The 12,523-nt window shown below is 37.1% G+C and overlaps 1 protein-coding gene across 1 annotated transcript in view; it reads left to right on the top strand.

Annotated features, from left to right (window-relative positions):
* Positions 1-12,523, top strand: part of ADK (adenosine kinase) — a 470,150-nt gene that overhangs the window by 35,779 nt on the left and 421,848 nt on the right. Inside the window, exon 2 of the mRNA XM_005864654.2 lies at positions 3,118-3,192. Within this exon, the coding sequence (XP_005864716.1) occupies positions 3,118-3,192 (75 nt within the window). The remainder of the gene's footprint in view (positions 1-3,117; positions 3,193-12,523) is intronic.

The following is a 12,523-nucleotide window of genomic DNA, read 5'->3' as shown; positions in this document are numbered from 1 at the left end:
GCAGCAAGCAAGCCTCCCTGCTCGCTTCAGTGCCTGGCTGCCGGCCGCCATCTTGGCTGACAGTTAATTTGCATATACTCACTGATTAGCCAATGAAAAGGGTAGCGGTCGTACGCCAATTACCATGTTTCTCTTTTATTAGTGTAGATAATCATTTTGTTATAGTAGATTTTGGTTGTTGAAATGTTATTTGAAATAGGACCATAAGAGATATATGTATATGTATATATACATACACACACATAGGTATATATAATATACATACATATAATTATATATCATAGGTCATTTTATTGTATTAAGAGAGTTCTCAGTGTCTAAATGTAGTATAATGAATAAGAAAGCACATGCTTTGAAGTTAGGAATCATTTATTTGTCTTCTGACCTTTGGCAGGTTATAAAACTTTCCTGAACTTTTTATTTCTGTTAAACGGAGATAATAGCAATACCTAACCAATAGAATTATTGTAAAGATTTAAAGGTGATAACACATACAAAAATGTTTTATAGCTGCAAATTCCTATGTAATTGTGAGTCATTTTTATGCCACACATGTGCTCCTGAAAATTGGATTTAAAATGAATAATTTTATCTAATTAAGGGGAACTTGCTATCTAACAGAGCATAGACAGTCTTTAAGAAGTGTTTTACTGTAATGGGGAGCAGGGATAAGAGTAGCTGGAGATATATGTGGAGTTAAGAGGGGCTGAATTTCAACATATTTGTATGCTGAAAAGAGTGATCCAATAGAAAAAAAAAATAGATGATGCTGGACAGAGGGACAAGATCATTTCCTTGAGTATGCAAGAAGGCATATGATCTAGAATACAAATGGAAAGATTGGCCTTATATAATCTAAGGAGCACAAATATGTCCCTAGTCTTTTCACTTAAATTATACTGTTGGCTTTTTTAAAATTTTTTATGTGTAGTAGTGAAATCACGGGTCCCAAGTTCACTGAATTTTGAAAAATATTTTTGTGTAGTTACCATCTAGGTTAGCATACAAAACATGTTCATCTCCCCAGAAAATTCTCTCCTGCCTCTTTTTAATCCATCCTACTCCCTGTCACACCAGGCAACCATTTTCTTTTTTAAAAAAATCTTTATTGTTGAAACTATTATATATGTCCCCCTTCTAGCCCGCCCCCCCATTTTCTCCCCCTACCCCAGGACTTCACCATCCTATTGTTTTGTCACATGTCTTCATTTCTCCTGGATATATGCTTAGGGCTGGAATTGCTGGGTCAGATGGTAATATTATGCTTCCTTTTTTGAGGAACTGACAAATTTTTTTCCAAGTCGGCTGCAGCATTTTACGTTTCCAATAGCAGTGTGTGAAGAATACATTTTTGCCTATACTTGTTATTGTCTGCCATTCTTTGCTGAGAGACTCTGTGCTTGTTGAGGCATATCTTCAACACTCATTCTGCTTACAACTCTGCCTTAGCCTGCATTTCCTGCTTGTGCAGGGCCTCATGCTCAGAAGGTATTGATTAGGGCTTTTTCTGGGCTTGATCGTGCCCATAGTCCTGGGCACATGTACATGGCATTCTAGATAATCAGGAATATGCAGAACTTTTCAAAACCTTTTATGGCAATCTCATGTCCCCACCAAGAAGATGGAGTTATTAGCAAGATGGTTGTTGATGAGAGAGAAGAATCACACATGAAGCTTAGGTTTCTGGATTTAAAAAGAGAATGATTAGTATAAGAGTTAAGGACACTCGTTATAGTATTTATTCTAGCACCATAAGTATAACTAAACATTTCTACTGTTCAGAGGGCTAGTCAATATTAATATATCAATAGATAAGCAATTTCTTTCTCCAGGTCTTTTACTCTAATATTTATGTCAGTGCGCAAAATTTGTTAAGTGTCCAAAAAAGTAATACAATATAGGTTTATGTTGGCTGGAGCCCTGAATTATGAGACTTTAAAAAATTACATCTCCTCTCCACACACAAAAAAAGTCATTGAGAATTTTTTATGCTAGCATATATTCCAGGAAAAAGGCATTGCTAAGATTTGCAACAAATATAGTAATTCCAGTATGGATCAGTCATAGTTTTTGGCCATAGTAGACGCCATGTTGTTCACATCTAGTAAAGCAAGAAAAAAAATAAATGCTTACTTATATAGTGCCTTCATCATTTAAGAAGGGTAATACATATTATTTACTGGCCTGGACTCTAGTTTATATGTGCTTGCATTTAAGAAACTAGCCATTTTAAAGAATTAGTGTTTTTAATAGAGTTCATTTGTCATATTACAGTGAAGTCATATAGTAGTTTGTCAATTATGTACAATGATGGAGAGGAAAACATTACATGAGTAGTTTAAAATTATTTGCTTTTATAAATTATTGAGTAGTTTTTACTTAACTGACTGTATGAAGACACCTCTTATGTGCTACTTTAAGTTTAGACCTTAGACAGCCACTGCTTCTGCAATAGTTTCTACAGAGGCTTCGAACCATTGCAGCTTGACAGCATCTCTCTTGCAATGCAGGACAGCAGTTAATGTATACATTCTTCTTCTTTTGTCCTTTAGACAAGAAGCTCTGAATCACATTTCATACGGTTTGCTGAAAAGATTGAGCAATAATCACCTAGCAATATATGTTTCTTATTGTAAATTATAATACCACAGCAAGGTAGGGGTTACATGGGGACATGAACTTCCATGTCCTTGATTGTTCCAGGACTTGCTCCATGCTCTATAATAACTTTCAGTAGTTGCGTGTTTTACTAGTTAGAGAGAGTTAATTATTATGTCTATTGAGTATAAAACTTTGTTGTAAGAGATCTTTAAAAAATCATTAAAATTAATTAGATTGAGTCATTGACTGTTGAGTATTAGGGAAAAAAATCACAGGATCTGGTTTCTTGTTATATTTTATTTCATCTAATTTAAAAGTCATCATGCTTTCTAAATGGCTTTGTGCTACCTCTAAGTTGTTGTCCTGCATGTAATAGGAAAATAAAAGGTTTAATAAACTAGTATGTTAGGTTTATTTTCCATGATGAGGTAAAGATATTTTTATTTGTGTGCATTTTACACATCACCTTACTTTCAGAATTATTTCTAACTTGTGCTTGTATTTTGTTTATTTTAGTGAAAATATTCTCTTTGGAATGGGAAATCCTCTTCTCGACATCACTGCTGTAGTGGATAAGGATTTCCTTGATAAGTAAGTATTAAACTTTTCATATGTACTATGTGAAACATATCTAAAGAGAAACTGATGAAAACTCTAGAATTGAATTTACTCTGTAACACCTTTAATTGGAGAAAAACTCAGGTAATTTAAATCTGTTTATTGCAGTTGTACTATCATTATTTATTGAGTGTTTGACCACAATTTTCCCTGGGAAAACTTGGTACATTTGTTCATCCCTATTGCTATTTTCATTTAAACTTTATTTTTTTATTCTTTGCGAGGAAGAAGTATATATGATTTATCTAATGATTTAATTTCCAATATTCAAAATTTAAAAAATTCCCAACATTTAAAAAATTAATGTTAGTGGAGCATTTCACCCCAAAACAGCAGAATATACATTCTTTTCAAGTGCACATTGAACATTTTCTAGGATAGACACATGTTAGGATACAAAACCAGTCTTAATAAATTTAAGAAGATTGAAATCATCAAACATCTTCTCTGACCAAAAGGGTATGAAATTAGAAATCAATCTTAAGGAAAAAACTGAAAAACACGAAGACATGGAGACTAAATAACATGTTACTAAACAATGAATGGGATAACAATGAGATCAAGGAAGAAATCAAAAGCTACCTTGAAACATGAAAATGAGAACACAACAACCCCAAATCTCTGGGACATAGTGAAAGCAGTTTTAATAGTAAAATTCATAGCATTACAGGCCTACCTCAAGGATCAAGAAAAATCTCAAACAATCTAACTTTACACTTAAAGAACTAGAAAAAGAACAACAAATTCCAAAGTGAGTAGAAAGAAGGAAATAATAAAGAATAGAGTAGAAATAAATGAAATAGAGTCCAAAGAAACAATTCAAAAGATCAATGAAACTAAGAGCTGGTTCTTTGAAAAGATAAACAAAATTGGCAAACCTTTAACCAGAGTCATCAAGAAAAATTGAGTGAGGACCCAAATAAATAAAATCAGAAATGAAAGAGGAGCAGTAAAAACTAACACCACAGAAATACAAAGGATTGTAAGAAAATAACTACAAACATCTATATGCCAACAAATTGGACAATCTGAATGAAAAGGATAAATTCCTAGAAACATACAGTCTTCCAAAACCGAATTAGGAAGAATAAAAGAATCTGAATAGACAGATTACAACTAGTGAAATTGAAGCGGTAATAAAAAAACTCCCAACAAATGAAAAGTCTGGGACTGGATGGCTTCACAGGCAAATTTTACCAAACATTCAAAGAACTAACTCCTCTCCTTCTCAAACTATTCCAGAAAATTCAAAAGGAGGGAAGACTCCTAAGCTCATTTTACGAGGTCAGCATTATCTTAATTCCAAAACCAGAAAAAGATACAACAAAGAAAAAAAATGATAGGTCAATATCCCTGATGAACACAAATTCTAAAATCCGAAACAAAATGCTAACAAACCAGATCCAGCAATACATTAAAAAGATCATACACCATGATCAAGTGTGATTTATTCTGGGAGTGCAAGGTTGTCACAATATCTGTAAATCAGTAAACATGATACATCACATAAACAAAATGGAGGATAAAAATCACATGATCATATCAATAGATGTAGAAAAAGTATTTGACAAAATCCAGCACCCGTTTTTGATAAAAACCCTTGGCATAGTGGAAATAGAAGGAACATACAGCATTCTCAATTGGCAAAAGCTAAAGCATTTCTTTTAAAATGAGGAACAAGACAAGGATGTCCACTCTTATTCAACTGATAAATGAATTCAGTAAAGTAACAGGATACAAAATAAATATCCAGAAATTGGTTGCACTTTTATATACCAGTAATGAACTTATCAGAAAGGGAAACTAAGAATTCTATCACACTTGAATAATAAAAACCTAGCAATAAATTTAACCAAGGATATAAAAGACCCATATTCAGAAACTTATAAGACACTGAAGAAAGAAATTGAAAAAGATACAAATAAGTGGAAGCATATACCGTGTTCACGGATAGAAAGAATTAACATCATTAAAATGTCCATACTTTCTAAAGCAATCTATAGATGAAATGCAATTCCTCTCAAAATACCAATGGCCTATTTTACAAAATTAGAACAAGTATTCCAAAATTTTATGTGGAACCACAAAAGACCTCAAATAACCACAGCAATCCTGAGAAAGAACAAAGCTGGAGGAATCACACTACCTGAAATCCAACTATACTACATGGCCATAGGAATCAAAATAGCATGGTACTTGCATAAAACAGACATATCTATATATATAAAAGGCTGAGACGGGCCTGTAGGTATGATGCACACTGACCACCAGGGGGCAGACGGTCAATGCAGGAGCTGCCGAGCGACAGCAACTTTGCACAGTGCCCTCTTGCACTCCGGGACCCCTCGGGGGATGTCGGACTGCTGGTTTTGGCCTGATACCCGCAGGCCAGGCCGAAGGACCCCACCTGCCGGAGGAACCCGGCTCACTCCGCAGATGCCCTTTGAGCCTCGGTGCCGCCCCAGGTGTGGCCGCCCTTGGAGGTACCACAGGAGGTTGGCTTCAGGGTGTGTCTGGCCCATCTCGCTCAGTCCTGCCCCACCGGCCACCTTCTAATTAATTTACTTTTAATGTGCACGAATCCGCGCACTGGGCTGCTAGTAGATTAATAAAACAGAATAGAGAATCCATAAATAAGCCTTATGGTCAATTAATATTTGACAAAGGAGACAAGAACATAAAATGGGGTAAACATAGTCTATTCAATAAATGATGTTGGGCCCTGACCAGTTTGGCTCAGTGGATAGAGCATCGGCCTGCGGACTCAAGGGTCCCGGGTTCGATTCCGGTCAAGGGCATGTACCTTGGCTGCGGGCACATCCCCAGTGGGGGGCGTGCAAGAGGCAGCTGATTGATGTTTCTCATCGATATTTCTAACTCTCTATCCCTCTCCCTTCCTCTCTGTAAAAATCAATAAAAATATATTTAAAAAAATGATGTTGGAAAAATTGGACAGGTACATATAAGAAAATGAAATTAGACCATCTTCTTACACCATGCACAAGAATAAACTCAATAAACTGGATTAAAGAGTTAAATGTAAGACTCAAAACCATAAAAATCCTAGAAGAAAACATAGGCAGTAAAATCTTGGGTATTTTTCCTAGCAATATTTTTTCTGATATACTTCCTCAGGCAAGGGAAAAGAAATAAAAAATGGGACTATATCATAATAAAAAGTTTTTGCACAGCAAAGAAAACTGTCAACTAAAAGAACACACTGAATAGGAGAACATCTTCACCAATGATATATATGATGGGTTCATATCTAAAAATTATAAAGAACTTATAAAACTCAACACCAAAAACCCCCAAACAATCCAATTAAGAAATGGGTAAAGGACCTGAATAGACACTTCTCCAAAGAGGACATAGAGGTGGCCAATAGACATATGAGAAGATACTCAACATCACTAATCATCAGAGAAATACAAATTAAAACCACAGTGAGATATTACCTTGCGCTTGTCAGGATGGCTATTAGCAATAATTCAACAAACAAGTGTTGGGGATAACATGGTGAAAAGGAAACCTCCATGCACTGTTGGTGGGAATGTAGATTGGTGCAAACACTATAGAAAACAGTATGAAGGTTCCTCAAAAAATTAAAAATGGAACTGCCTTATGACAGAGCAATTCAACTTATGGGTATATATCTGAAGAAATCCAAAACACTAATTCGAAAGACTATATGCACCCCTATGTTCATTGCAGCATTATTTACATTAGCTAAGGTATGGAAGTAACCCAAGCGCCCATCAATAGATGAGTGAATAAAAAAGCTGTGCTATATATATACAATGGAATATTACTTGGCCATAAAAAAGAAGGAAATATTATCATTTGTGACAGCATGGATGGACTTGGAGAGCATTATACTATGTGAAATAAGTCAGAGAAAAACAAGTGCCATATGATTTCACTTATATGTGGACTGTAAAGAACAAAATAAATGAACAAAACAGAAACTGACTCATAGATACTGAGAACAGACTGATGGTTATCAGCATGGATGGGATTTGGGGGCCTGGACGAAAAGGTGAAGGGATAAAGAAGTACAAATTGGTAGTTACCAAATAGTCATGGAGATATAAAGTATAGCACAGGAAATATAGTTAATATTGCAATCACTATGTATGGTGTCAGGTGGATACTTCAAATATCAGGGCATCACTCTGTAAAGAATATGATTGTCTAACCATCATTCTGTACACCTGAAACTAAAACAAAATAATATTGAATGTAAACTGTAATTGAAAAATAAAATAAAAAAAGAATGAAGCCAGACAAAAAGAATACATAGTGTATGAATCTATTTATGAGACTATATGAAATTCATTTTAATCTATACAGTAATAAAACAGGTAATTGGTTTCACATGCATTGACCAGGATGTGGTGGAGGGTGGGAAGGAGAGATTGCAAAGGGACAGTTGAGAGCTCTTAGGGGTGTGTTTCTTATCTTGATTTTGTGATGATTTCATGAGTATATACATGTATTAAAACTTTAAATATGTACAGTATATTGTATGTCAGTTTTAACTCAAAGCTTTATAAATAAATAAAAAATCAATTGAACTTGAGTTCATGGATTTGAAGTTTGCTTAGTGTGAGATATTTTTTCCAGGAAGTCAACTAATTAATAGTCACTATTTTATTTTATTAAAATTACTAGAGGCCCGGTGCACGAATTCATGCACCAGTGGGGTCTCTCGGTCTGGCCTGTGGGATAGGGCTGAAACCAGGTCTCTGACATCCCCCGAGGGGTCTAGGGCAAGAGGGCGGCGCAGGTCAGGCTGAGGGACCCCACTGGTGCACAATCGGGGCCGGGGAGGAACACGGGAGGTTGGCCAGCCAGGGAGGGACCGTGGGAGGGCTCCAGGGTGTGTCCGGCCAGTCTTGCTCAGTCCTGATCAGCCAGACCCCAGCAGCAAGCTAACCTACCCGTCGGAGCATCTGCCCCCTGGTTGTCAGTGCACGTCATAGCGACTGGTCGACTGTCTGCGCCCTGGTGGTGAGTGCATGTCATAGCGAGCGGTTGATTGGCCTTAGCATATCATTAACATATTATGCTTTGATTGGTTGAATGGACGACCAGATGATCGAACACTTAGCATATTAGGCTTTTATTGTATAGGTTTTATTAAATTTATTCAGGTGACCTTGGTTACCTTAGCATATCATTAGCATATTACGCTTTGATTGGTTGAATGGACGACCAGATGATCAAACACTTAGCATATTAGGCTTTTATTGTATAGGATTTATTAAATTTATTCAGGTGACCTTGGTTAATAGGATCATATAAGTTTCAAGTGTACATTTCTATGTTTCAAGATCTGTATATTGCATTATGTGTCCACCACCCAAAGTCAAACCATCTTTTATCACCATATATTAGGCCCTTTCCACCTCTCACCTCCCCACCTCCCACCTCCCCAGCCCTCTGGTAACCACCACACTGCTGTCTGTGTCCAGAGTTTCAGTTTTATATCCCATATATGAGTGAAATCATATGGTTCTTAGTTTTTCTGACTGATTTCACTTAGCATAATATTCTCAAGGTCCATCCATGTTGTTGCAAGTGGCAGTATTTCGTCTTTTCTTATGGCCGAGTAATATTCCATTGTCACATTTTTTGTTGTTGTTGTTAATCCTCACCTGAGAATATTTTCCCATTGATTTTAGAGAATGTAAGGGAGGGGAGAGACACAGAGAGAGAAACATCGATGTGAGAAAGACACATCCATTGGTTGCCTCCCACATGAGCAGGGCTGGGGATCAAGCCTGCAACTGAGGTACGTGCCCTTTTGACCAGAATCGAACCCAGGACCCTTCAGTTTGCGGGCCGTCGCTCTATTTACTGAGCCGAACCAGCTGACGCTATACCACATTTTCTTTATCCAACCCTCTATTGAAGGGTACTTTGGTTATCTCCATGTCTTGGCCTCCATGAGTAATGCTGCAACTAACTTAGGGGTGAATATATCTTTGTGAATACGTGTTTTTGAGTTTTTGGTTGTTGTTTTTTTAAACTTCACCTGAGGGATATGTTTTTATTGATTTTTAGAGAGAGAGGAAGGAAGAGAGAAAAAACACCGATTGGTTGCCTCCCATACGCACCCCGACGGGGGATTAAACCCGCAATCTTTTGGTGAACAGAACGACACTCCAACCAACTAAGCCACCTGGCCAGGGCCATGGTTTTGTGTTTTTCAGGTAGATATTCAGAAGAGGGATTGCTGGGTCATAAGGTAACTCTATTAATTTTTTGAGGAACCACCAGACTGTTTCCCATAGTGGCTGCACCAGTTTACATTCCCACCAGCAGTGAATGAGGGTTCCCTTTTCTCCACAACCTTTGCAACACTTGTTATTACTTGCCTGCTTGATAATAGCTATTCTAACCGGTGTGAATTGGTATCTCATTGTAGTTTTGATTTGCATTTCCCTAATAGCTAATGTAGTTGACCCTCACCCGAGAATATTTTCCCATTGATTTTAGAGAATGTAAGGGAGGGGAGAAACACAGAGAGAGAAACATCGATGTGAGAAATATATCTGTTGGCCGTTTGTATGTCTTCTTGGGAGACATGTCTGTTCAGGTCCTCTATCCATTTTAATTGGGTTGTTTGGTGTTGACTTTTATGAGTTCTTTATATATTTTGAATATTAAACCTTAAAAATCAAGTACCATATAAAAATACAAAGAGAAAGTACAAAATTTGAAATATGATGTGTAACTAGTGTTACTATTTTGATAAGATATGCCTCTAGGCATATCTTAGCTTATGTAACCTAGTAATATATGTTTGTGTTTATGGGCTAATACTATGTTTAGTCTTAGGTAATTTATTTTCACTCTACACTATGGTTTTGGATGTTTGTTTTTAAAAGTTCATGCAAATGTGATCAGAATGATTATGATCTGGCAGCTGTGGGCTAACACTACTGGGCACTTAAATAGTTTCTTTGTTTTATTAGCTGCTGATCCTGAAATGACCAACTGAAGTTCTATTTTTGTGGGGGGAGGGGAGATTTTTAACTTTTAACAATGATTTTTACATTTATTACTTGGAGTTTAAAAAGCAAGCTTTTGCATCCTATTCATAAAAGGTAAATGCTTTCCTTAAATTTCTTCCAAAATATGCTTGAAAATATTTCCTATTATTTCAATAAACCATGTTTAGCTTACATTCCAGACCATGTTTAGATAACTGTTTTGCATTTGAAGTCTGTGAATTATCCAGGAATGGTTGCTAGGTACTATAAAAAGTGAATTAAATATATGCTTATTAATATCTTACACTATGAGAATGAGTTAACTATCGAATTTCTTCTGATAAAATATTTATTATTTTGATTCTGTTTTTTTTAATGTATTTGGCATTTCCGATAGAAACTGATTAATATAACACTAGTACTAGTTAGAAAGTAAACTAATACTAAAGGTTTTTGAAGGAAAAATGTTGGTCCTTTGCTGCATCTTCTACCTCTGCTCTTGCATTTACCCCATTCCCCATAAGTGCTGTTTTTCCAGAAGAAACCATTTTAAATTTCTATTAGCTATTTTTTCCTGGTATCCATCTGTTTCTAAGTAATATACTTAGACATATTGCTATGGTGTGATTTTCATAAAGATTATTGATTGGAGAGGCAAAGGATAGAGTTCCTTTAGTGTAAGGAAAGGATACAATAACATGATTCCATTAAGATGACTTCCAGATGAGAGGACACAATAGCACTTCGTGTGGAAGGACACACTTGGTCTTCAAGTCCCTAATGGGATGAGATCACCTAAACTGGGTAATGGTAGAGATAATTCCCCCTGACCTTCTGAGAACTTTGCTTTTGTCATTCTTACAGGGATTTTTATATTCTCTTGATGGTTTTTGAGTTTCCGATTACTTACCTTCTTACTGACCAGGTTCTAGTAACTGGTAAAAACCCCTGATCATTCCTGAATGTTTGCTGTGAGATTAGGTGAATTGAAGGTTAATTTTCCATGTCTGCCATCTACCTCACATTCTTAAACGTAGGGGCAGTCTGAGTACTCTATGTAGCTTTTTCTTGGCTTGTCAGTTTTAGGTTTTACATATTGACTGCCTATTTTGATACCTAAAGATTTAGCTCTTTCACCTACCACCACTTCTTCATCTTCCCCTTCTTCATCTTTCCTATCTATATTTATAAAAGTCTAATATGCTAAGTGTCCGACCATCCGACCAGTTGCTATGACGCACACTGACCACTAGGGAGCAGACGCTCAACACAGGACCTGCTGAGCTGCAGTGACTTGGCAGCGGCAGCTCTCGGGTGACGCACCCCAAAACCAGAGAGGAGGGAGCCTGATTCCTCGCAAGGCTGCATGATTCCACCTTTGTGGGCTATGTTGTTGCTGGGGCACTGTTGGCCCTGAATCTGGTTTACTGCACACTTGCATTTGCGTTCATACCCTGTATGACAGCAACTTTGCAGAGTGCCCTCTCACACTTTGGGACTCCTCGGGGGATGTTGGAGAGCCAGTTTCGGCCCGATCCCTGCAGGCCAGGCTGAGGGACCCCACTCACTACACAGATGCTAGGGAGGGGCCGTGGGAGGTTGGCTCCAGGGTGTGTCCTGCCCATCTCGCCCAATTCCGCCCCGCCGGACACCTTCTAAATAATTTCCTTTCAATGTGCACGAATCCATGCACTGGTTCACTAGTATTATTTATTACATTAAAATAAGTCATTAATCACTGTGAACGAAATTGTGGACTGTGATTACATATATATATTTGTTTTCCTTATAGTTACTTGCATCCTCTGTTCATTTGCACCATTTTCTATATGGGTTCAAATTTTCAAGCCACTCTTTAAATCTATCACCTGCCTTTCTTCTTCATCCCCTTTCTCTGTTCCTCGAAATCAGCAAGTCTGTCATCATCTTTTCCTCAGGTGACCTCCCTTCCAGGGTTCTCTGTCATTGTGCTCTAAACTGAAATGTTTGTGCTGTTAGACCAGTGATGGCAAACCTTTTGAGCTCGGCGTGTCAGCATTTTGAAAAACCCTAACTTAACTCTGGTGCCGTGTCACATATAGAAATTTTTTGATCTTTGCAACCATAGTAAAACAAAGACTTATATTTTTGATATTTATTTTATATATTTAAACGCCATTTAACAAAGAAAAATCAACCCAAAAAATGAGTTCGTGTGTCACCTCTGACAAGCGTGTCCTAGGTTCGCCATCACTGGCTTAGGCCCACTAAGCCATCATTCAGACATCCCCCCAGGGCTACCGGACTGCGAGAGGGTGCAGGCC

This window comes from Myotis brandtii, unplaced genomic scaffold (genome assembly GCF_000412655.1).
Source record: "Myotis brandtii unplaced genomic scaffold, ASM41265v1 scaffold190, whole genome shotgun sequence".
NCBI classification, from domain to species: domain Eukaryota; kingdom Metazoa; phylum Chordata; class Mammalia; order Chiroptera; family Vespertilionidae; genus Myotis; species Myotis brandtii.
This window is presented reverse-complemented; position numbering and strand designations above follow the sequence as displayed.